Source organism: Ctenocephalides felis, unplaced genomic scaffold (assembly GCF_003426905.1).
Source record: "Ctenocephalides felis isolate EL2017-DRISC unplaced genomic scaffold, ASM342690v1 CF-g0.4_SCAFFOLD_00766, whole genome shotgun sequence".
Lineage (NCBI taxonomy): Eukaryota > Metazoa > Arthropoda > Insecta > Siphonaptera > Pulicidae > Ctenocephalides > Ctenocephalides felis.
The window spans coordinates 12,006-38,918 of record NW_020536920.1 but is presented as its reverse complement, the minus strand read 5'-3'; the positions used below and the strand labels follow the sequence as shown (position 1 = coordinate 38,918).

The following is a 26,913-nucleotide window of genomic DNA, read 5'->3' as shown; positions in this document are numbered from 1 at the left end:
TGAAAGATTTTTTTGATAGGTTGAAATGATATCTTCTATCATTGAATTAGAAATTAATTGTTGATGGTTTGCCTCTCTCGAATTCTTCGAACATGTCAGCTTGGTCTATTAAGCACTGAGGGTTTTGATCACAATGGAAAACAACAATATAAGATATGCATTAAATATTTTGTTTGTGATACTCCCGTCAAATCTTTATATTGCAGACAAAGGGACACACAGGCTGCTTCAGTTGCTCGAAATGTCTTGTTCGTGGTTCAAATATTAATCGCAAAATTTGCTTTCCAAAAATGTGATCACCTGCAAGAACTGATGAACACTTTCGAAGCTTAGAAGATGAAGACTACTACAATGGCTATACGAGATTGCTTGAAATACCGTACATTGATTTAGTTACTAATGTACTTGACTATATGCATTTGATTTGTTTAGAAGCAGTTAAGAGATTGATGCTTTTGTGGACTGAAGGTGAGCTTCCAATCGTTTGCCATATGCTAAAACTAATGACTTTTTTCCAATTTTTTATGCAGCTAAAAAGATTTTATATATCCAGGGCTTTGCTAGAAAGCCTGCGATCATTGAATATGTGAGACCATGGAAAGCTACAGAATTTAGACAATTATAATTGTATAGTGGTCCAGTAGTTTTTGAAATCTCATGTCATATTTCAAATGGCTTTTATAAAAATTGTCCTTACTTTTACATATTGCTATTAAAATTTTATGTAGCAATACATTATTAATGATCTTTTAGATTATGCTCAGCAGCTACTTCATCATTTTGTTGAAAGATTTAGGTTTATAATGGAGATCATTATGTAAGTCATAATATCATCTACATTTTACACTTAGCTAATGACACCAGAAGTTTTGGTACACTTGATTCATTTAGTGCCTTTAAATTTGAGAATTACATGCAGGTCTTGAAAAAATACATATGGAAGTCAGAGAAACCATTGCAGCAAAGTTATAAAAGATACTTTGAGTATCTATTTATGGTAAAACATGTAAGGCCTGTAGCCATGCCTAGAGCTTGTGAGATGTCTATGCATTTCGAAGGACCTTTGATAGAATATTATGGTAAACCTCAGTATAAGGTTGTATATTGTTCAGATTTTACATTCAATATTAATAAAAAGGCTGATTCCATTACGGCACCAAGTTTTAATGAATAGGCTTAATAAGCATGATGCCAGTGATATGAAGGATGATTTGCCTCATTATACACTGGCAGTTTATAATAAATTTCCTGTTCGGACAGAGGTAGAACTGCTAGATGTGGAGCAGCTATTGACAGATGTGAGAATAGCAGAGATATCGGTAAATATGATGTTACCACAATGGATAGAAGTGGACAAATCAATTACATATACTGCTAAATATACATATCTGTCATGCCCATGACAGATTTATTTGGCAATTTTCTGTAAGTTGAAATATATTTCACATATTTCAAAAATGTCAACTAATATTTTTATTAGATAAATAAACCTGCAAAACTATACTAATTCAAAATTTGTTATTTTCAGTGCTTTAGAAGGTGGTGAACCCAATGCTAATAATTAGTTTAAATTATATAAATAATAATAATACTATATATAGAAAATAAGATAATAGGTTTTAGGATAATAATCACCAAAAATTTAGTTAAGTTAGTTTATAGTTTAATTTAGTTATTTTCTAGTAATGTAAATGAAATTATTTTAATAAATATATTACTTATGGAGTTGCAGTTTTAGCTCATTTGATATTTATAACTATATGGATTATTCATATTTAATACAAATACGCACGGAAAGTATGCAACAATTGTTGCACTATATACCGCCATTTTGACCCATCGCGATACCATTCCAGCCCCATAGCTTACCCGTATTGAACCCGCCGGGTTGACCATGGGTCAAACCAGGGCTCTGACATATGTGTCGCCGTGGGTTCACCTATGTTCATATATGGTACCAATGGGTTGACCATAGGTTAACCCTACAGCCCATTGTGACGACCATAGGTTGACCCTATGTCAACCATGTGCTGTGGGGTATTCATGCCACAGCAATGTATACAAATGCAAGTATACTAAGTTAGTCATAAATATATTAAATAATATCTTGAAGTTTTTTTTTTAAATTAAATAATATATAAGAATATATTGAATAGAATATCTCAACCTATAAATACTCATAATAATTATTGAACTGTCTTTGTCGTAAGTTTAATGATATTTTTATGCAAAGCTTGAATAACAAGTTCTTTTACATTACACAAACCAACTATTTATCTGATAAAATGTTTCTAAACAAAAAACACCAATATCCAGGCAGGAAGGTGTTCCAACAAGAAGTAACACCTTGCCACTTAGCCAACTCAATCTTTCCAATCAGGAGCTGTACAATAAAACACCAAAATTTACTCAAAATCATGTCAAAATTCAACAAACTGAAGAAAATTTAACAAAAATGACAGATACAAAACAAATTTTTAGAGAAGAAAGTAAAGAAGAAATTTATAAAAACTCTTTTAAGCATAAACCACCAAACGAACCTCAAAAAATGAGTCATTTTACAACAAGGCATCTGAGTTTGGCAAGAATGAGCCTTTAAGAAGGACTAGTGTGTTTTATCCTATTAGATCACAGTCATATTACAAGGTAAGAGAACAAAACATTCTTCCTAGACAATCTCCTTACCCAGTTAGAAACCCTACTTTTCATAGCAAAATCATCTCAAATTATTCAGGTTATTCTAACCAAACAAACAGAAATTACGTAGTTAATCCAAGAGTTCAACTTAATCCTCTTAACAGGGCACCTAGCAATAATTACAATGTTTCTGAACAGTACATTATGAATAACAATATGAATAATATTTATAGTACTATTAACCCAATAGTAAATCCAACTATTAATCATTCTTCTAATTATAATCCTACAAATAATTTTAATGTAAATTCTAATTATAACCCTGTAAATACTTTTAATCAGAATAACAGCTATAACCCTAACATTTATTCCAATATGAATCCTATTACTTTAAATCCTAATATGAATCAAAATATTAATTCAAATTTTAATCAAAATATAAATGCTAATATGAATGTTATGCCTAATGTTACTAACAATAGCCTTACTAGTAATATTAATAATCATTACTACAATACAAATATGACACCTAATCCTAATATGAATATTAATGGAATGAATCCTTCAGCTAATAATCTTGTAAACAATAATAATATGATGCCTGTTAATAATATTATGGGTAATAATAATCTTGTTAATAATACTATTATGAATAATGAATCATATAATTCTTCTTATCCTAATTTGTATGACCAATCTATGGGTTATTTTAATAATTATTAATCAACCAAAAACACCTTATATTAATATGAATTATGATTATCAAATGAACCAACCAATAAATAATACACAATTTCATCCACCAAATTATCAACCTATGAATAATTTTAATCCTTACATGAATTATCAAATTAATAATTACAGTGTTAAAAGAAGAAGTACACCAAATTTTAAAAACAATGAACAAATAAATTATTATAATAATTTACAAGGGTACCAAGAAAAAGAACCACTTTTCGTAAGGAATGATCAATATGTTGATTTTAATGAAGAACACAGAAAAATATTTAACCAACAAAGAAATATTAATTACAATTATTTAAATGAAATGCAAATGAGAAATGAACAACAGTTTAGAAATTTAAATGACAATAAAGTATATTTTACCAATGAATCACAAATGAGGAATGTTAATGAAAGACAAATGAAAAACATAAATGAAAGACATTTTAAAAATGAAGTAAAAATAATCAGTGAAGATAATTTTATCCCATTAACCAGTCCTAGCAATTATAAACCTGGAAAAATTAGTGATTTTCCAATGCAAGAACACAAAATAATAAATGAAAAAAGTAAGAAAAATAAAACACCAAAGAATTTTTATGATCCTAAAAATGATTATGTTTCAACAAATAAAATTTTTAATGAACAAAGTGACAATGTAAATGAATTAAACTTTAATGAAGAGATGGGTAAACCAATTACTTATCCAATAGGATCCAGCTATCCTACAGAAAATACTAAAAGTAAAACACAGAGACAAGAAACAAACACATTTTCTGGTAAAATTTATTACAATGAAGAAGAAAAATTTTATAAAGAAAAAATAAAAAAAGAAAAAAAAATTATAAAAAAATTTATTCAACTGAATTTAAAAGAAAAGATTACAGTGAAGATAAAAAAACTAAGAGAAGAGAAATAAAAGTAGAAGAAATAAATACATTGGAAGAAATTAAAAGAGAAAATGAATTAAAAAAATTATCACAACAAAAGAATGATGCCTTAAAAAGTGAAGAAGATAATTTTGATCCAATGCCAGATATTTTTTAAAGGTGTAAATAAAATATTATTAAGTAAATGTATAAAAAAATTAATTTATTATTTTTAACTTCCCGAAGGAGAAGTTTATGTTTTCATCAAAAGATCCGGTTTGCTAATTTTATGTTTTCTCGACGTTTCAAGCCATTCTGAATCGAATGAGACCAACATTTGGAAAAAGTATATGTGTGTGTGTGTGTGTGTGTGTGTGTGTGTGTGTGCGTGTGCACCAACAGATTTTTTGCCGTAAATCGCCGTTTTCTCAAAAACGGCTGGACCGATTTCAAAAATTTAAAAGCCATTCGATGTATCTCGATGAGGACTATTGTCTGTCAGTTTTGTGCGACGATCGGCCAAACCGTTTCTTCGTAAATAGCAGAGAAGTGAAAACTCTTTCGTCCACGTTTTAGCCCGCAGTTATGAATCGATTTTGAAAATTCAAAAACCGTTCGAAAGATATTGGTTGGGAATCGTGCTGATTAGTTTTTGGTAGAGATCGGCCGGGCCGTTTTCTTGTAATAAAGTTTTTAAAAAAAAAATTTCGACGATTTTTATGATTATTTTTTTGACGATAGATACCATAGTCTTCTAGATCATACTAAAATATTACGGCCCTACGACAACTGGTTCAGCTTTAAAAATTCGTCAAAGTTTGCAAAAATCAGTATGGTCTTTTTGGCATTTGTCAAAATTAGACTTTTGATCGACGTTTTCTCAAAAACGCCTGAACCGATTTTAGAAATTTAAAAGCCATTTGATGTATTTCGGTGAGGACTATCGTTTGTCAGTTTTGTGCAACGATCTGCCAAGCCGTTTCTTTGTAATTTGAAAAAAAGTGTTGAACTTTTCGTCCACATTTAAGCTCATCCTACCGAACCGATTTTAAAAAATCAAAAACTGTTCGAAAGATATCATTAGGGAATGATGCTGATTAATTTTAGGTGAAAATCTACCGAGCCGTTTTCTTGTAATTAAATGTTGAAAAAAAAGTGTTAAATTTTCGTCCACATTTAAGCTTATCCTACCGAACCGATTTTGAAAAATCAAAAACTGTTCGAAAGATATCATTTGGGAATGATGCTGAAAGGCTGAAAATTTAAGCCTTTTTTCATGGAACTTTTTTTGGCGATATACATCATGGTCTTATAGAATTTACTGTAATATTACGGCCTTACAACAAGTAGTTTAATTTTAAAAATTCGTCAAACTTTGCTAAAATTATTATCGTTTTTTTTTAAAGTAGGATTGATGAAGTATATTATTTACACATTTTTTGATCAAGTCGATTATTTAGTTACACATATCGGGAAGTTCATGTAATTTGCCTCAAGGCTAAATACCAAACCAACTAGTTCTTTATACATTTCATTAAGAAATACTTTGTCAAATTCATTTCCTTGTATTCTTTGTAATGTTCTATCTTTTTATCAATCTCTTTTAATAAATTAATATGATTAATATATTCATTAGTAGGATCACTTATTAATTTAGCTTTAGCTAATTGGATTGCATAAAGAACAAATTGTTTTTCTGATTCATAAGTCAATGCTTTATGGATTGTGGTTGGTTTTTTTGATAAGAAAATTTCTAAGTTTTTTAAAGATTGTTGGATTTCTTCTGGTAACATTTATGATGTTTATATTTTAATAAATTTAATTATTTTTTTTATATTATTTTCTTATTTTTTAATAAATTTAATTATTTTTTTATAAATTTAATAATTTTTTTATATGATTTAATTATATTTTAATAATTTTTTTATATGATTTAATTATATTTTAATAAATTTTCTTATATTTTAATTTATAAAACTAATCAATTTTATTTTTCTAATGTCATTTGCTTCTTCGTTAAAATCACTTCAAACAAAAAAAGAATTAACATTTTTACTGGTAGGTCTGGACAATTCAGGTAAAACAACTATAATAACCAACTTATGCAACATAAAAGAAAAGATACTTCCTACCTTTGGTTATAAAAAATATTACCTAACAAAAAATAATTTAAACATAAAAATATTAGACATAGGTGGTCAAGAATGTTTTAGTGAGTATTGGTTTAATTATTATGGTTTAGTAAATGGTAATATTTTTGTGATAGATATGTCAGATAAAAGAGATTTTCTTAAGTATTTTGAAGGATATAAAGAAAGTATTCCTTTATTGATTTATGGAAATAAGAAGGATTTAGGGGATATTGATTTAAAAGTGGATGGTAATGTTAAATTTTTAAAGGTGTGTGCTATAAAGAATGAAGGATTAGAAGAAGGAATCGATTGGTTAATTAATCAATGCATTAATTTATAAATGTTTTTTAAAAATAAAAGAAATTATATAAAAATAAATAATTAATAAATTTATTAATAAATATAAAATAAATAATTAATAAACTTATTAATAAATTTAAAATAATATTTTAATAAAATATAAATAAACAAATATAAATTAATATTTTTAAAAATGAATATTGATAAAAAATATTTTTTTAATCTAATAACTTTATTATTTATTTAAAAAATTATTTAATATAATTTAATTTTTTTTTATTAAAGAACGTACGTTAACTTAAGAATAAAAAATCTAAAAAAGAAAGTTTTAGCTTGTGAAAGGCTCGCAGTATTTTTATTTTATAAAAAAAAGATTATAAGTTAATTTTTTACTTATAAAGCTGTAATTATTTCATATTTCTTTTCAAACTTAGACTTAATCTCTTCAAAATAACAATCCAAAGTATTAAGAAAAGCATTAGCACAGCATCAAAGGTATATCCTACCTTAACTTCATTTTTATTGATCTCAAAAACATCTTCAATCACACTTCTTAATTGATCTGTCAAATAAAAAATGGGAGGAAAAGAATCAAGGCAAGTTGCATGGATCTCAATAGAATCTTTCATGGTTAAAATGGCTAATTCTTTAAAATTCTTGGTATGAATGTAATGAATCATATCTTTAATTTTCTTGTTTATGTTTTCTAATCTCTTTTTGAATAATTCACTTGCATTAACTGTCCTTAGCATTCCTTCAGTGCTAGGCACTTTTTTAGAATTTTTGTTTGAAACAAGTAAGATTACTTCTACTTAGTTCTTTCCATTCGCTTAGTTTTTCTGCAAAGTATTCCTTTCCTTCTTTCTTTAAATGTACTAATCCATCAAAAATTGATCTACTTGCACTGCCTGAGCCTTTCCTTGCCAAAATGGAAAGTGTTTTAGAGTCTAAATTAAAATTAAAGAAAGAATCTAATGCTTTTACCAGAGCAGAGTAACCAGAGGCAGAACTTGCTAAGCCACAAGAATGAGGGAATGAATTTTTAGACACAATTTTTAATTTACCTTTGTAATTAAACACTTCTTTGAAATAATTTATCAGATTTTGCATTCTAACAGGTATTTCTTTTATTTCATTGTCTAAAATAAACAAATCTTCACTGCTTTCTTCAATGGTTGTTGTTGTGATAAGATTTTTTAAGGTTAAAGAGATACTTTCGTTGGTTGGTAAGTTTTCTTTTATGTCCGATTTACCCCAATATTTTATTAAAGCAATGTTTGGATGGGAAATAACTGTTTTAACTCCAAAATTGTGAAAGAATGCAAGTATAATGAGCTGGGAGTTAATCTATAAATAATATTTAAAAAATCAAAAAAAAAAAATCGATTTATTCAATATTTTATCTTATTAGAATCTTTCTATCTACAAGTTTTTGGATAATTTGATATTTTTTGATAATTTTGACGTACCATATGCATCTTCATCACTCAAATTCCAATCATAACCAGAGTCTAAAGCACCAAATGCATATACTGAACCACTACCCACAGAAAAAACTTTTCCCGGAGTTCTTGTACCTTCTGAATCTACATAGTACAATGCAGGTCCTCGCTTATCATAGCCCGCTAACATCATACCCATAGATAAGCCCATTCCTTTATAATTATAAACCATATTAGACATAAGTTTGCTTGCAGCTGCTACAGATATTCTTTCTCTATTGCGCAGTTCATGCAAACGGCATTGTTTTGCTAGCACACGATCCCAATAAACACAATCAGCTGCTCCACCAGCCAAAGTTCTTAAGAAGAGAAAATATAAGATTTACCTTTCAAAGTTGCTTAGGAAGTCACATTTTAATTCATTTAACTATATTTGGAAACAATTTCTTGAAGAAAACCACAATAGTATATTTATTAACTGATAAGCTGATGAATTGTAACTGTTTCTCAATGAATGATGCCTCAAAAAATATTTTGACTCATGTAAGTAGACATTTTAAGCTACATATAAGAATTATCAGTAACGCCGACTGTAACTGGTAATGATGAATCAGCATTATTACCTATGATATAACAAACATCAGAAATTCAAGATCAAATTAAAAAGACACAAAATATGTACCTAACAAAAAATCATTAATTTCAACAATTTTCTTCATGCATTGTGACCCAATAAATTGTCCACCAGTTGCTCGGGAATCAACTGCTAGTATCACACCACCTCGGAATTGAAATCCAAGAGTTGTAGTACCATGATCAAAATGCATACGCAACTTATTTCCTTGTTCATCTTTCATATTAGCAAGTTCCACCGCAGGCTAAAAAATAAATGATATACATATTTTAATATTTTAAATATAAATAAAGATTGACATCAACAAAATTCACATTTGCGAATGGAGGAGCACATAATTCCATATTATTTTGGAAAGTACGTGTTAATTTTGCATATTCATCAGTATCATCATTTTGAGAATAATAATTCTCCAAACCACACAATTGAGCCAAAGCCATTATTATAAAATTAATTACAAAACGAAGTAATCTAAACTGCCAGATAACCAACAAGAAACAAATGACAAAGACAAACAAAATTAGAAGCTTCACAGTCACAGTCATACACACTAACGCGAAGTTAGCGTCGAAAATATCGATAAGTTTTTTAATAGTCTGCGGAACAACGCTGCGGTTATGCCGTTATGCCGCTTTTTTTAAATCTTCAAAAGTTTCAAACATTAAATTTATTGGGCTACAGTTTTTCTATCACGTTTGACCAATCCTTGCCATCAGTAAGCATTATATCAAATTATTGATAGATAATTAGATTTACTCCAATTAAAATTTAGTTACTATTTACTAACAGTGCTCCGAATATTTTTAATTTTTTTTTACACATTCTTTGATAATCGTATGCGTTCCTTATTATAAAAATTAATTATTTATATATTACCAATAAAATGTTAGGCTTATGATATAACAGTTGTACGACAATCAAGATTATTTATCGAATTTAAAATTATTAGAGTATTAATTGCATTGGAATTTTCATTTAAGTTTTAGAATTTATGATATATCTTGCTTTACTATTATATTAAACAAACACTAATCCATTCACCTAATTTTAAAAAATTACTTGTAAAAAGTTTATATAAAAAATCTGTAAAATATTAGTGTATAAAAAACAAATATTTTATATACCTACACTAATTTATATTTTGCCATAAATTTAAAAGCTATTGTACATGGCCAGATTTTTCTAACAAATGTTAAACTCTGTATAATTTAAATGAATAAGTCTTCACATGAATTTATATTATACCTGCACTGGATGCATTTATAATGAAATCGAATAATATGGTTATCTATTTTTAAAATCAGCGCGATAATTAAATTATATTCATTATTCGAACATGGTTATGAACATATTTGCAGTAATTAGGATAATAAATATACAATTTAAAAAATCAATTTAATGCAATAATATTAAATTTAGATCAGTTATAATTTTGCAACATTGATTTCGATATATGATTATTTATTTTTTAAATAATATACACTGAACTTAAAATTGAAATGAACTGAAATCGCACATAAGGTTGCTAAATAATTTAATAGGGTTATCATCCGCATGTTAATTATTATTTTTTATTAATCTTTTAGATTATTTATCGTTTCTCAATTTAAATTTTATGCGTGACCGATTTTGACTTCAATTGTGCAACCTAATTAAGTGAAAAACTAAACATTGAATTTGATCCAAAGAAAAGGGTTACCTATTGTTTTGATTTGATTGAGAAGCGGAGATCAAGTCCGGCACGTGTTCGAAGTTTTCTTGTTCAACGAAAGGGTTGTGATTTAGGGCAATTGCCTAATTAATTGTGTTTATATGCTTGTGTTTTGTGTGTACATATTTCAGGAATGACGGATTTCATTAAATGCATTATTTGTGATAAACGTGCGAATAGCATGTCTGAAATGCATTTGCATCAAACGACATGTCATTCGATTGATCAGTTTTCTTTAATAATATTATCGCGCAGAGAATCCAAGATTGAAAATGGTGAGTTAATTGTGTGATACATTAATCCACCAATAAATAATTAATTAAATGTATAATATTATATGATTGTAACCTAATTTCATTAGTTGTAGAAAATTTGACGAAAAATGACAAAAACAGCAATAATTCTAACAGAAAAAAATCTAAAACTAGTGCTTCTGTTTTGCAACAAGAATTAAAAGATTGTGTCACAGCTATTGATAAAGTATTGCAATCTTCAAATAAAACTGAAGGCAGACGTAAGAAGAATCCAAGACCTCGAAAGAATGATAAAACTGAAACAGCTAAAAAACAATGTACAATAACTACTTAATGGTATTTTATTTATTTAGTTATAACTTTATTTGTGGTATATGAAAATTATGACTGATTTACATGATGCTTAAAATAGGTGCTATTATAGAATATATATATATATATATATATATATATATATATATATATATATATATATCAAGTAACGGCAACCAAACTAGAGTTAGAGGATCAAATCTTTTTATATTTATATTTGTGCAATTGTAATCAGATGCTCTTATAGCACTAAAGAAATCATCAAATAGATCTTGGTGAATAGTTTATGCACACATACCCAGGAAACCTGACTAAAATATATATATATAGTATATGTAAATTGGTCATTATTATTTATAGGCTTAGTGTGTAAATGATTTAGTATGCAAATTAATTTTAATCAATAATTAAATCTAAAATTCATAGTGCAAAATATTGGACCTGAAAAAGAAGTCGATGAAACCAAGCCAATTCAGCAACCAGAATTATCAACAACAATCAACACTCCTTTGAAACGATCACTAGGCAAAAAGCCTACTAAGCCTGCAAATGTAAAAATAAGTAAAGCCAGTGAAACAACTAAAACACCGACTGATGTCATTCGAAAAAGAACAACTGTATCATCAACTAATAGGAGAGAAAAAGTTAGTCGATGCTCCCAGAACAAGAAATGTGCAATATTGGAATCTGTATTGGTCGCAAAAGGTTCAGTCAGAAAGAGAAACCAAATTAATGTAATAAATCCCACCAAAATGAAACTTATTTTTCCACAAGCCAATAATCAAGAAGTAAAAGCAAAAGAAGATGTTACCTGGAATAAGGCTTACCAGAATTATGTTGATGGATTGCAAGTTGTAAAAGAAATTCCAGTTGTTCAAGCTGATTATACATCAAATAATGCACTCAATTTTCAAAATATCCTTACAAAACAAAATCAGAATCAAACACCATTTACTGATAAAAATGAAGGATACGAGTTTAATAATAACAATCATCAACAATCATCAGAAGGCCGTATTCAAAATCCTTACCATTTGCAAGATAACCTTGGCAATGATTTATTAAATAAGACATTTATTGAATCTAATGATTTAATTAGCGATTTGAGGAACATTGCACCAGAGCACCTAGTAAATAATTTGAATGATGATTCAAATCTCGATAGCATTTCAATGGGCTTAACAAATGATGTAAAAGACTTCATTGTTGAATTTTTTGAGGAAGAGCAAAATGCTGAAACGAGAAATCCTTATTGGGAAGATAATATGAATAAGTACTTTCCATCTGAAACAAAAAGTAGTTCAGAAATTGAACAATTTAATGATAATGCTGACAAATATATGAATGGCAATGATGAGATGCCTTTGAATTTAGTTATAAGAGAAATTGATGTACCGATCAATCAAGAAAGCTTTAATAATATTTTTATCATACAACTTACACATCTAATTCAGCAAATAAAGCGATATGTAAATCTACTTGGAGTGAGGAATATATGAATAGCCAAAATGCAAATTTTTGGGCATCATACAATGTTAACAAGCGACCATATGAATTTTCGTATGCATACAAATATAAACTTTTTTGTCAAATATGTGGTGATCAATTTCTGAATAATATTGCATTACAAGCACATTACATTTCTTGCAGTGGAATAAATGACAACCAGAGGGTAAAGACATCGGAAGAAAAAATGTTGGAAGAACACTTCCAAAAAACATTCATTGGAGGTGAGCCTGGCATGATGGTTTATAATTCTGAAATTCAAGAAAATAATATGAATTTGACTCATTTTAAATATGAATGCCATGCATGTCAGACAGGATTTAAAAACGGCACTAATTATTGCAAACATATGTTGGATCATAAAAAAATTTTTGCACAAGGAAAATATGTAATATGTACTGAATGTGGTTTGTATATCGAAAATTTTAACATATTGAAAAATCATTTTCATAAATATTCTTAACAATTATCATTATGTTATTTTTGTTTGTTATTAAATGAGAAAAGTTTTTGAGAAAACTTACAGCTCTGATTGTACATGTTATCTCATTCAGAGGTACTTCCTCTATTATTTAATTTAGTGTTTAAGAAACATTCAGTTTTTATGTATTGAGTTATATCTTCACTGATATTGTGGAACTGATTATTTGTTGTTTTTTGTCAAAGAGTATATTGTATAATGTATATAATTATGTGACTTCATTCTATGAAATTATTATACTGTTTGAAATAGAGATTTAATTTGTTGAATAATGAAAATGAAATATATGTTTTTTACACTATATTCTGTTATGTTTATGGGTATGCAGAAAGATAAAATTATTAAAGTTGATATATATATATATATATATATATCTACTTTTTATTAGTTTAATTGCACCTCATCCGAACATTGCTGTTCTGATACTAGCAAGAGGAGGTTCAAAAGGAATACCTTTGAAAAATTTGCAAAAAATTAATAATGTTACACTCATTAGACGAAGCGTCCAAAAAATTACACCATTGCTTGAAGAGGGAAAAATCCAAGCAATATGGGTTTCAACTGACCATCATTGATTGCTAAAGAAGCCAATGAAGGTTTGCTAATTAATTATTCTTAAATTGTGAAATTGAACAAAGATTTAAAAGATTAGCTAAATAAAATAATTATCTAAATCCCTATGCCAATAATTATTCTTATAACTGCATAAATTATATTAGATTAATATTGTGTTCCAAACATACTTAATTGCAGCAGGTGCACAAGTGTTTTGGAGAGATCCAGAATATGCAACTGATGCATCTACTTCTATATCTGCAATACAAGAATTTATAAAGCATCATTTAAATGTAGATTATTTAATGTTAGTGCAATGTACTACACCCTTTCTCAAGACAGATTATATTTTAGAAGCAATATCTCAATTAACTTTTTCAAGTACCAATACCCAGTGTGTTTTCAGTGTTACTAGGTACAGAGTTAAAGTATAAATGTATTTTTATAAACATATTAATTTATTTTCAATAGCAACGGGTTATTGCTATCTGTTCTCACTGCAATTAAAATGCATAATAATTAAATAAATAATTTTCAAAATGAGTAAGAATTTTCCATCAATATGAAAATAATATGAATATTTGTATTAGGTCTTTTAAATTGCGATGGAAGGAGGAAGGTAATAAAATAACTTCAGAAAATTTTAATCCAGAGAGTAGACCTAGACGTCAAAATTGGAATGGAGAATTAATAGAGAACGGAATGTTTTATTTAGCCTCACGCAAATTGATTGAAAAGAACCTTCTACAAGATGATAGGTAATAAAAAAAAAGATGATGAAATTTGATGATGATGATATAATAATTTTAATAATCATTCTTTTTTCTCTAATAATAAACATTCAGTTGCTCTGTGGTAGAAATTCCAGCAAAATATAGTTTAGAAATTGATACACCTTGGGATTTAGAACTAGCACAGAATATAGCAAAATATTTTGATGAAGAATAAATCAAAAGTGTATTATAAAAATTACTTACAACTTTAAAAAAATACAAATGATTTAATTGGTAAGTTTCTGTACTATACTTGAAAATGCTTTACATGATATAGAATCGGGCAAGCATGAAAGTACAGATTTTCCTCTATTTTCTTCAAAAGATAATCTTGGCCCAATAGGCAAGGTGCCCAAAAAAGGAGCTGATGCTAATTCAGCGAGAGCTGCACCTCCACCTGAGCTGAATATATTTGTGCATTCACTGCAATTTGGGCATTCATAACTAAAAAAGCAAATAAAATTTATAGGTGTCTACTTGCTTAACAACAATAAAATTTATAATTTACATAAGTGCAAGAATGTATAATAAAAAATAAAATAAATTTCAAATTACACAGAAAAAAATTATGTAAAAATCTATAATAATAAGGTTACATTTAATTTGTTTTGAATTTGTTATATTCGAGAGAATATAAAATTACATTTGTATATTTTTTCTACTAGTTGCATATAATTTTATTTCATATGAACCCTAAATAAATATCATCAGTTTCAATGTTAACTTTGTTTGAAAGAATAATGTGTAGATGCTTATTATTATAGCTATTCTTAGGTTTGAATTATTATTATTTCTTTATTAGGTGTATAGCTTTGCTTCCTCCAACTATTTTTTTTTTAAACTTTGAGGCTTTATCATAAAGAAATGGCCTCTATTTTCTCTCGTTTATATATATATATATATATAAAGACTTTAATCAATATTATTTCTCGAATTAATTTAAACTTGCAATAGAAAAAAACTAAATAGACTGATTTCTTAAGGCAAAACATGCACAACTAATGATAATCGACATGGTGATTGTTCGAATTTGTCTTCTTGTCCCGCTATTCAAAGTCTGATTGTATCTGGTTCGAGTCCAACTTTCTGCCCTGGTGAACTAAGCCATTTAGTATGTTGCCCAACATCGGAAGATGCACCAGAAACACAACCAAATTCAGAGAAAAAAGAAAATCCTTGCAAAAATCTTAGACCTCTTGGTAGTGGCGAAGACAAAGCGGAAAACAGTTAAGACAAACAATTTCAAAAATAGAAATAAATTCTAAAAATATAAATGTCATATAATCTATTTATTTGGTACCGTAAGAACATTACATTTTTAACTTTTCAGAATGTATAGAATATTCGCATTTAGTTTGCGAAAAAATCACTCTACCCACTCTAACAAATTCTGCAAAAAAGGTCCTCGTGAACCGATGTGGACACACGGTAGTACCTTATAGTAGGCGGAAAAAAGCTCAGAACCGCGAATTTCCGCACATGGTATATTTATATCATGAACAATATATTAAATATATGTACAATCAATAATTTGTAAGAATATTAAGTTGTACTGATTCATTACAGGCGCGTCTTGGTTATGGCCAAGAAGACAATATAATTTGGGCATGCGGAGGTTCTTTGATCAGTGATAACTTTGTCTTAACGGCAGCTCATTGTGTTTATGACAAAAATTTGTAAGTTGAGCATAATATTATTTTTTCGTTCTCGTTTAACGAAAACTACTTTTCAGAGGTTCTGTGAATTTCGTGCAGTTGGGTGTTACAGATTTTGATTCAGGCACACCCAAAAATTTCGAATACTCTCAACTCTTCACCGTTTCAGAAAGATTGAGGCATCCAGAATATAAGCCCAATTCTAAATATTATGATGTAGGATTATTGAAATTGAATAGAATGTAAGTTTAAAATGCATTTTGAATTAGCACCACATAGCAATCAATAAAACCTTGAATTAATTTGGTAGTTTTATCATCATAACCTGAATAAAAATGACTATTTTATTTTCTATTTTTATATTCAGAGTGAACTTAAACAAGCAAGTAATACCAATCTGTTTGCCAAAAAATAATGAAATTACTAATAAAAAGCTATAGCAACTGGCTGGGGCCATACGCAGCACGAAGGTAATGCTAGCGAGGTCCTGATGAAGGTACTTCTAATATTTTCTTTATATTGTTATTTTACTTTAAGAAAATAGTCTCGGAACAACGGCAATATTAACTGATTATATAAATAAATTGTATATGTCAAGTAAGTCCACTCGCATACAACATCATATTTGTTCATCAACAGTATGTCTGAAAATTTTTTTTTTATCATACTTACAATATTGTTTTCAATCATTTTTAACTTCTCAATTCTTAACTTTGGCCTTTATATGTTTTATTTAGGTAGAATTAGAATTTTTCACTCAATCCGAATGCAACCAATCTTTTAGTGTATACCTTGGCAAAGGTAGGGCCAGAGGTTTCGGAGATACAGAGCTAAATGTTAAAAAAATGGCTGTTTTTGAGAGAACTAAGCGTCCGATTTGAATGATTCAAAGAACTTTCTGTTTCTCTCAACAAAATAATTGATTTTGAAAAAAAAAATTTTTTGTTTCTAATTTTTTTTTCAAAAAATTTTTTTTGTAATTTTGGATTAAAAATTCGAAAAATCACCCAAGCTAAGCACAGTCTAAGCGCCACTCTGGTACAAATGTTTACCCAAGTGCGTTTAGACTGTTTATGTACTGGAGCACTTTTCCAATTTTGTGAAAATTATTGAAAAATGTGAAAATTCCGCCAAGCTCAGCACAGTATAAGTGAAAATGTCGCACAGAATTATTTGCAAATGCGTTTAGACTGTGACTATGCGTGAGCACTTTTTCAATTTTGTGTAAATTTGGCAACTATTTTTTTTTTGAAATTTAATTCGAAATGAAATGACGATTGTTATCCTATCGAGTTTTGTGGGACGATCGGCCGAGACGTTTCTTTATAAATAGCAGAAAAGTGAAAAAATTTTCGTGCACGTTTTAGCCCGCAATTCTGAACCGATTAAGAAAATTCAAAAACCGTTCGAAAGATATTGATTGGGAATCGTGCTGATTAGTTTTTGGTAGAGATCGGCCGGGCCGTTTTCTTGTAATAAAGTTTTTAAAAAAAAAATTTCGACGATTTTCATGATTATTTTTTTGACGGTAGATACCATAGTCTTCTAGATCATACTAAAATATTACGGCCCTACGACAACTGGTTCAGCTTTAAAAATTCGTCAAAGTTTGCAAAAATCAGTATGGTCTTTTTGGCATTTGTCAAAATTAGACTTTTGATCGACGTTTTCTCAAAAACGCTTGAACCGATTTTGAAAATTTAAAAGCCATTTGATGTATTTCGGTGAGGACTATTGTTTGTCAGTTTTGTGCGACGATCTGCCAAGCCGTTCCTTTGCAATTTGAAAAAAAGTGTTAAACTTTTCGTCCACATTTAAGCTCATCCTACCGAACCGATTTTAAAAAATCAAAAACCTTTCGAATGATATTAGTTGGGAATGGTACTGATTAATTTTAGGTGAAAATCTACCGAGCCGTTTTCTTGTAATTAACTGTTGAAAAAAGTGTTAAACTTTTTGTCCACATTTAAGCTCATCCTACCGAACCGATTTTAAAAAATCAAAAACTGTTCGAAAGATATTAGTTGAGAATGGTACTGATTAATTTTAGGCGAAAATCTACCGAGCCGTTTTCTTGTAATTAACTGTTGAAAAAAAAATTAAGCCGATTTTTATGAAACTTTTTGTGGCGATATACATCATAGTCTTATAGAACTTACTGTAATACTACGGCCTTACGACAAGTAGTTTAATTTTAAAAATTCGTCAAACTTTGCTAAAATTATTATCGTTTTTTTTTAAAAGTATGATTGATGAAGTATATTATTTACACATTTTTTTTTTAATAAGTCGATTATTTACACATATCGGGAAGTTCATGTAACTTGCCTCAAGGCTAAATACCAAACCAACTAGTTTAATTTTTTTGTATATCGAAAATAATTCAGTTTTATTTTTAATTATTGCTAAAGTACTAAAGCTCATTTATATACTTTAAATAAATAATTTTAACTCTGCAATTCAGTTTATATAGTTCTTAGAAATATTAAAAAATGTTACAGTATTTATATTAATCTATTTGAAAAGATTTAATATTCCTCGAACATTTCGTTACGGTAAGGGAAGTTCCAGCAATTTGCCTTAAGGCACGATGCCATACACCACTAGTTACTATTTAAAAAATCGACTTCTGACAGTAGAGTCCTTTTTCAATCAATTGAAATGATTTACTTCTAGGTTGTTCATCAGTAATGTCACTTTTAGTTGCAAAATGTTGATTTGAATGTAAGTTTATATTAATTAAATAAATCTTTTTTCGTCATATTTAGTGTTAGCTAAATTTATTATGGTGATATATTTTATAATGCTTATTCTCCAACGTGTTTTATGTTCATTGGAAATTCAAGATTCTATACAAATCCTTTTTTTCACAGTATGTTAAACGTTTATTTCCTTATATAAATATGTTTATAAAGGTTTCTATAATATTTCAAACATGTTTCTGTAGTTCATTCATGTTTATAACTTGTAGAGCAATTTCTCTATCCTGCAGAGCTCGTAAAAAATTGAAATAAATAATTTTGCTTAAGTAGTTGAGTAATTGTTGGACTAGTGTATAACTATTATTTTTTAACAATTACGCTATCCTTCTGCAACGTATAATTAATTCTTTTCTATTCATTACCAGTTTGTGCCTTTCCATCGGCCATGATATCTGTAACAAGAAACAACATGTCTGTTTGTTATTTGTTTTATCCAAAGTGAATAGGAAAAAAAGAGACATGACAAACAAATGTTTTAAAAATGTCGCTCCATTTTTACGAATATCTTAATTTATTTTAATTTATTCCTACTGTTATCGGAATTTCATTACGCCATAATATTAGAGAAATAACTATCAACGTATGTTACTCGGTAATTGAGTACTTTAGTTGAGGACAAAAATGACAAAAAGAGACTCTACTGACGAACAATTTGAAAGTCATTTGGAGTAATAAATTAATAAAATATTACATTCAAATCATTATTATTACAAAAAAAGGGACTCTACTGGCAAGCACTTTTGCTCACAAGGTAAAAAATCAAATTTCAAGAAACAACTGCAAAATAATAATACGGAAATACATAACAATAAATTGCATTTATATGGACAAAATAAATCATAAATATTCCACTTGATGTCCTGATGAGCTCTTTAAAAATGCAACTATATAATCCAATTTAACATAAATTGTTTGTTGGAAAATTGAAACTTGCAAAAATATATAAAAAAAATTATATTCAATAATTAAATTTTTAACTCTATCCTGAAAAAAAAAATCACATAAATATATATCTATAATTTAAATAAAACAAATCATTTAATTTTTTCATATAAACTCCTTCGAATTCAATTTTATTCATTCAAATTCAATTCATTTTTGTTTGTTTTTTTTTGGAAACTTTTTAATACAATTTTTTGTTTATAAATAAATTCGTTCGTGTTATAATCATACAATAATAAATTTAATATCGTAATTATTTATTTGTTTATTATTTAGTTTTTTTCAATAGAATAATATTAATAGAATAATAAAAATTAATATCTATGTACAGTCGTTTTTTGATTTAGGATAAATTATATAATACAAATTTACAAATATACAAATTATATGTGGATAAATTTATTTTTGTGACGTCATTGAACACTTAAAAAATTAATTAGTTTATATAGTATTAAATATTTATATTTAAATAATTATAAATATAAAGTATTAAACACTAATTTAATATTTATATTCAAATAATTACAAATATATATTTTTTAATAATAAAATATGTATACAAGCAAAAATATAATTGTTTTAAACATTTTACAAAATTTTTGTAATTTATTTTTTATACTTTTGCTTTTTGACCTGACCTTTAATAAGGGCTAATATTTTTTTGCAAATTATTTTCCAAAATTTGCAGAAAAAAATTAGTCCCTTGTTTCAACAAAATCGTTTTTTGCAAATTTGTGCAAAAAAGTACAAATCCAAATTTAAGCCCAAATAATTTTGATCTTTTCAAATTTTCTATAATATTTTTTTCGAAAATTTAATATTTAAAATATTAAATTTTTATTTTGCCAATTATTTATTTATAACTAATATTATAAATTTTAGACGTGACATCTTTTGTTTGCAAAAATTTGCAACTTTCATAATTTTTAGAAAATTTGCAAATTTTTATTAAAACAATTTTTATATTTTCAAAATTCTGCGTAAAACCAAAATGCATTTAAATTATTTTTGACGTAATAGTTTATTTATATAAATTACATTGCAAAATTAAAAATAATAAATTTAGCAAAAAAAATTTCCACGTCAAATAAATGCATTTTAGTCCATTTTTCCTTAAATTTCTTGGTTCAATGACGTCATTTTAAAAAAATTCTAAAATCTAAAAAGCGTACATTTTTGGAAACCTTTAAAATACTACAAGATCCCAAAGTGACCCCTAAAAAAAATTATATTTGTATTTCTTGAGGTCTTTAAGACCCTTGGTAATACTTTGAAGGGTACTTTATTTATAAAGTAATTGAAAAGAACCTTGAAAAGTGTAAAAATAATTTCTTGGGGTCTTTAAGATACTTAGGTAAAACCCTAAAGGGTCATTTTGTTTTATATTTTTCAAATCAATCAAAAGACCCCAAGAAAATGAAACATTTTCACATATTGGAGTCTCTATGACTTTTACAAGTAAATTTATAAAGAATTTCTTTCTGTTTTATTTTTCAAATAATGTAAAAATTAAAAAAAAACATCCATTGGGGTCTTTATGACCCTTAAAAATAATATTTTTAAAGTTTCATTTGTCTTTTATGTCTTAAATCATTTGAAAATCACAAAAAAAAAATGATTGGAGTCTTTGTGACCTTTACATTCAGTATTTGACTTTTATTTTTCAAATAATTTCAAAACCAAAAAATCCCCTTCTTTGGGGTCTTTATAACCCTTATAAGTAATATTCCAAAGGTTCCTCTTGTCTTTTATTTTTAAAATAAATATATAAATTTTGGAAATGCATCAATAAAAAAATAATAAATATTTCTATATATATATACGGTCTTATTTTGTGGTGACCCCAAAATTTCAATGTCAAAACCAAACAACAGATGGCACGTGTGTGCATCGTTTTGACCTCAAAATTCCAAGTGCACCAATTTGATATTAAACTAATATTAAAATAGTAACAATTATATTTTAATATTAAATTAATACTAAAATAGTTTATAAAAGTAATTACCGAAAAGATTAACATTTGGAATAATTTTACAATCTTAAAAATTAGTATATTTACATTGTTTATACAAATTACTAGTCTAGAGAGAAATTTTTGCAGGATAAAGCCAAAATATTTTAGGGGATAAAGTTTTGACCAAATTCAATCAAGTTTTTACCAAATTTTTGGGTTTGAAGTATCAAAACCTAAGTTATATAACATTTTAAGCCTTATTGTAAGTCTAAACCTGGATCAATTTGATTTGAAACTAAAAAGGCCTAGAAATATAAGGTTGGTTGACTTTTGTAGAATCTAGATCTCGGATTAGTGTAAAATTTTAGGCTTGAATTTATCTTTCTAAATCCTGAAACCTATTACAAGATGTCTAAGTCATAAAATCTATGAAACTGGACAAACCTGATCAACTGATTGCTGACTCCAAAGGCTTGTTGACTCCAAAATTTTGGGGCACGAAAAGATTTGGCCAGAAATTTTGGCTCTAAATCCTGAAAGCCTAAAACGAAACCTACAGACATAAAAATATTTAGGCTTCCTCGACAACCTATTTTACCAGTTTAAAACAAATTTAGGCTCAATCATCGTACCCATCAAATCCATCCATACTTCCCTTGGCAAAAATTTCCCTTTCCCTAATTTTTTATCCTTAATTCAGACCAGATAAGCCTGGACATGCCTAGAATTATCACCGCCCCTGCCCCTCTGACTGGCCTGTCTTAAACTATGATTAAAATTCTGATTCATAAAATTGGGCGACTGCCTATCCAAGAAATTATTAGGACTATTCGCCCTATTGGGCGTAAATTGACCCACCAAACTAGGGTCGATTTGCCCAAAATTAGGCGGAGGAACTTGTCCAAAATTCGGAGGCAGTTGACCAAAATTAGGAGGATGCTGACCGAAATTTGGATCGAAGTTATTTTGGCGTAGATTTCTTCGTTCTAAGGTGGAATAATCCGAGTCTATGCTGGAGTAGATGTGTTCAGTGGCATTTGAGGAATTTGGACGTTGCGTGTAAGGTTTTTCCTTTTCCTGGAACTTCCTCATGTTCTTTTTGGCAAATTTTGGAGAAGGCGTACAAGTCGTCGCAGACGAGTAATTGTTTTCCTCGTAGTTTTCAAAATCGTACATATCAGCCTTGGCGTTTACGTTGACACAATTCTGTTGCCTAATGGCACCTGTTGTCGTGTTATTCTCTAAAGTATAAGTATTTGCTGCCAGTTTTTGCAGCTGCTGCAAATTCTTACCAACTTTCGGTAAATTGTACAACAAGCGTTCTGTAAAGTTTTTATCATCAGTGGATTTCACATCTTTAGCAGTCTTCAAAAAGGGTTTGAAGTCTTCATCCAGGTCATGCATGTGTAGTTTCTGGTCCTTTAATACTACCAGACGTTTCTGGATTTTTAAATTTCTAATTCGGTTTAATCCACTCAGTTTGCAAAAAGTTGCGCGTTAAAATCAAAACTAGGCGTTTGGAGTTCTCAGAATTCTCTTGGACACTTGTACCTTGTCCATCACGATGCAACAAACAAATCTTAAACTTATCCTTCAAATTCACCAAAACATACTTCTGCAAATACTCCAAATCCTTTTCACTGTACAAAATCATTACATCGTACAACAAGTTATCGAATTCTGGTTGGTCGAATAAGGTGACACCAAATTTGGAGTGCAGACAGATTTTCAAACTTTTTCTAATAACAAAGCATAGTAGGTTTACATTGTTTTTTATATACTGAATGTTTAGAATATACTTAGGATGCTGAAGATTACTAGAAGGAATAGAATGAGTACAGTGGCTAGTAAGTAGATGTAGTCTTGTAAAATTTCACTGTTTTTGACGTAGAATTCTGAGCAAACGTTTTTGTCGGATTCGATGTTCAAACGTTGGATGACGCCATCTGAAACGCAGTGTAAATTGGATAAGTCTTGGATTTTTAGCAGGTTGTTTTGGACAAAACTAGCGATTTTTTGCAAGTTTTCGCAACGGCATGCATACTGGTTTAAACCTAGCCAAATTTTTTGCATGGTTTTCATGTTCAAGTCAACGAAGTTGACTAATTTGTTGCCATCCAGTCTTAAAACCTCCAGACTGGTCAAGCCCTTGAAAGTCGTGTTATCAATATGGGTTAACTGATTATTTTGTAAATATAGTTCTTTTAACGCGTCCAAGTTAACAAATTCAAAACCCTTAAACACTTGTAGTTTATTATTAGACAAGTCCAAAGTTTGCAAGTTGAGTAAACCAGCAAAAGTTTCATTACTAATCACCTCGACGTTGCTCGAGTTCAAATACAACTTTTGCAAGTTTTTGCGTCCAATAAAAACATGGTTGTCAAGTTTCTGGAAAATATTACCATCCAAATAAATTTCAGTTGCGTAAATGGGTATATTTTTTGGTATCTCTGTACTACTGGTGCCATTATTGGCAGAACTTCCACAATCTACAATATTGGTGGACCAGTTGAGATTGTTTAGACATTTGCAGTTTGATGGGCATATCATTTCACAATCGCAAGCAAAAAAGTCACAACAATGGCACAAGACGAAACAGTGGGACTTGTACTCGCACAAGAAGTTTGAGGATTTCATTGTTTTTAGTTGTAAAGTTTTGCTGGTTCTTACATTGTTTTCAACGTTGCACACAATGTTCTCCGAGTCCATGATTTTGGGATACCTGTGCGTTATCAAATCGTTGTTGGAAATATTATTTATATTCAGCAAAAAGTCCATGCTGCAATCACAACGGAAAGGGTTACCACTTAGGTAAATTTCTGTGTTGGTTTTGCCACCAGAGTTTTCCAAAACCTTAGGCAACTTCAAACTATTCAAATCCATTTGTTTGATTTCATTCGCGTACAAATCAATCCTGGTTAGGTACTTTTTATCGTAAAAACTGTTAGCGTGGATTTTCCTAATAAAATTATTATTTATAAACAATAATTCTACGCTATCAGGTATGTTCAGGTTAGAAATTTCCGTCAATATGTTATGACTAGCATCTAAAGTTTTTAGTTTCAACTTGTCCTGGATTTTGTAGTAGTTACCCAGAACTTCTATATAGTTGTTGTGGATATCCAACCACTTTAGGTTAAATGGTACAAAAGCGTAATCAAACCAAATCAAATTGTTCTCCGACAAATTCAACCACAGTAGGTTCAACAGACTTGAAAAAATACCATCAACGTCCATCAGAAAATTTTTATCCAGGCGTATAGCTTCTAAATTCTGGTTACCATCAAAAGTATCCCTATCAATTTGCTGGATTTTGTTTTCAGCCAAATTCAAAACCTGCAAGTTTGGTAAATTTTGGAACATTGGTTTGGACAAGTTGCCTATACGATTGTCTATTAACCTCAAACCTGTAAGTTGGTTTAAATTTTTGAAACTGTCGTTCTCAACATTTTCAATCAAGTTTTCGCCCAAGTCTAAACTTTTAAGCATCTGCAAATCCTGGATTGCTTTAGGAATCCTGGTGATTTGGTTAGAACTCAAATCGAGTTGTTTTAAATCCGAGCAATTTTTAAAAGCGTTGATGTCTATGGAGTTGATCAAGTTGTTATTTAAAGTCAGTTTGCTTAAAACAAATAAACCGTTGAACAAGTTGTTATCGATTTGGTGCAACCTGTTTTCAGCCAAGTTTAAGGTATGCAAGTTGTACAAAGGTAGGAAAGCGTTTTCGTCAACGTATCCGATGGAGTTGTTTTTTAAATCCAAAATTTGTAGAAAGAACAAATCTTTGAAGGTTTTGGAGTCTATACGTGTCAACGCGTTGTTGGATAAATTCAAAACAATAAGTCTGATCAAACCTGTAAAAATATTTTCATCAATATGATGGCTGGACAGTTGATTAGAACTCAAATCAAGCACCAAAAGTTGTTCCAAACGATAAAACAAACCTTTGGGTAACTCGAATAACAAATTGTTTTGCAAATGAATCTCCCTGATTTCTCTTGAATTGAATAACAACAAATTTGGTAAACTTTCAAGTTTGTTGAACGACAAATTTAGGATCCTTAGACTAGTCAAACCTATCAAACTTTCACTGGACACGTCTGTAATATTATTATGCTGCAAGTGCAGTTGTTGCAAACGCCTTAATTTCGAAATTTGACAAAAATCACCAATATTTGCCAACCTGTTGTAACTCAGATCCAAAGTCACCAATTCTTCGCCTCCAGAACAACGTTCTGCACCTGCAGAAAACCCTAACTCGTTTGCAGATTTGATACGATTATCAGTCAAATTTAAAGTCTGCAAAGATTTTAAAGGACACAAAGTATTCTGTTGCAACAAATTTATATTATTACCTGCCAGGTTTAGGCTTTGGAGTTCGTTCAAACCCTGGAACGACTCTTGGGATATGTTCAAGTTTTTATTAGCGCCCCAGAGTTGGTTATTAGATTTCACTGATAGTTTTTTAAGTTGGCTCAAACCGTTAAATGCAAATTTAGGTAAGAATAAAAACTTACAATTTTCTATATTCAACTCGTTTAAAGCCTGGAATATCAGGAACAAACCGTCCCCGATGTTGCTCTCGAAGAGCAACATCTCGTTACAAGATATGTTGAATTTGGTCAAAACTTCTAATTTTTGGCTGGTGACACCTAAATTTGAAAAGTTTTCGGAACTACGTTCCAACGTCCTGATTTTACACGACATTTGGGTTTTGGATAACACTTTGGTAGTCTCATCCTTTTCGTATTGACACAAAGAATGGACACCATGTACCACAAAAAATAATAGGATAAAAAATTTGGGCGTAGCCATTTTGTCTAAAATTTAACAAAACTTAAAGTAAAATATATACTTAATTAATCATACTATCTAGTATCCTGGTTAATCCTGGAGTCACTGTATCCAAAAAACAAGTCACCACACAACTTTTGTTCACCACATCACCACAAATTAAAAAAAAACTTTGGGAAAATAAAATAAAAACAAATCCAAAACTTTTTTGTTGATCATTTGTTGTTATTTGATTTTAACATTTTTTTTTGTTCATGTTTTATTTTAAGCACTAGTCACATAACTACAGCTTTTGGTTACCACTTTTGTCTAATTTTTGGACAAAACTTTTGGACACTTTATACATCTCGTCGAAAAAGAAAACTTTTTTTTGTTGACGAAAACCTGTTTTTTGTTGAACAAAAGAAACATTTCACGCAGGTCGGAAAAAAACTGTTCCCAGGATCAGACAAAAAACTTTTTCAGGGTCCTGGAATA

The 26,913-nt window shown here is 28.9% G+C and overlaps 2 protein-coding genes across 2 annotated transcripts; both read right to left on the bottom strand.

Moving 5' to 3' along the window:
- Nucleotides 1–7,435: 7,435 nt before the first annotated feature.
- LOC113368147 (proteasome subunit beta type-5-like) lies at nucleotides 7,436–9,177 on the bottom strand. The gene is made up of 4 exons (XM_026609719.1): nucleotides 9,052–9,177; nucleotides 8,782–8,981; nucleotides 8,131–8,459; nucleotides 7,436–7,608 (listed from the first exon to the last, which is right to left on the bottom strand). Exons 1-4 carry the CDS (start codon nucleotides 9,175–9,177, stop codon nucleotides 7,436–7,438), a joined length of 828 nt encoding a protein of 275 aa, XP_026465504.1.
- A 14,253-nt stretch (nucleotides 9,178–23,430) lies between these two features.
- LOC113368139 (toll-like receptor 7) lies at nucleotides 23,431–26,457 on the bottom strand. The gene has a single exon (XM_026609710.1). The coding sequence runs from the start codon at nucleotides 26,455–26,457 to the stop codon at nucleotides 23,431–23,433; it is 3,027 nt and encodes a 1,008-aa protein (XP_026465495.1).
- Nucleotides 26,458–26,913: the final 456 nt, after the last annotated feature.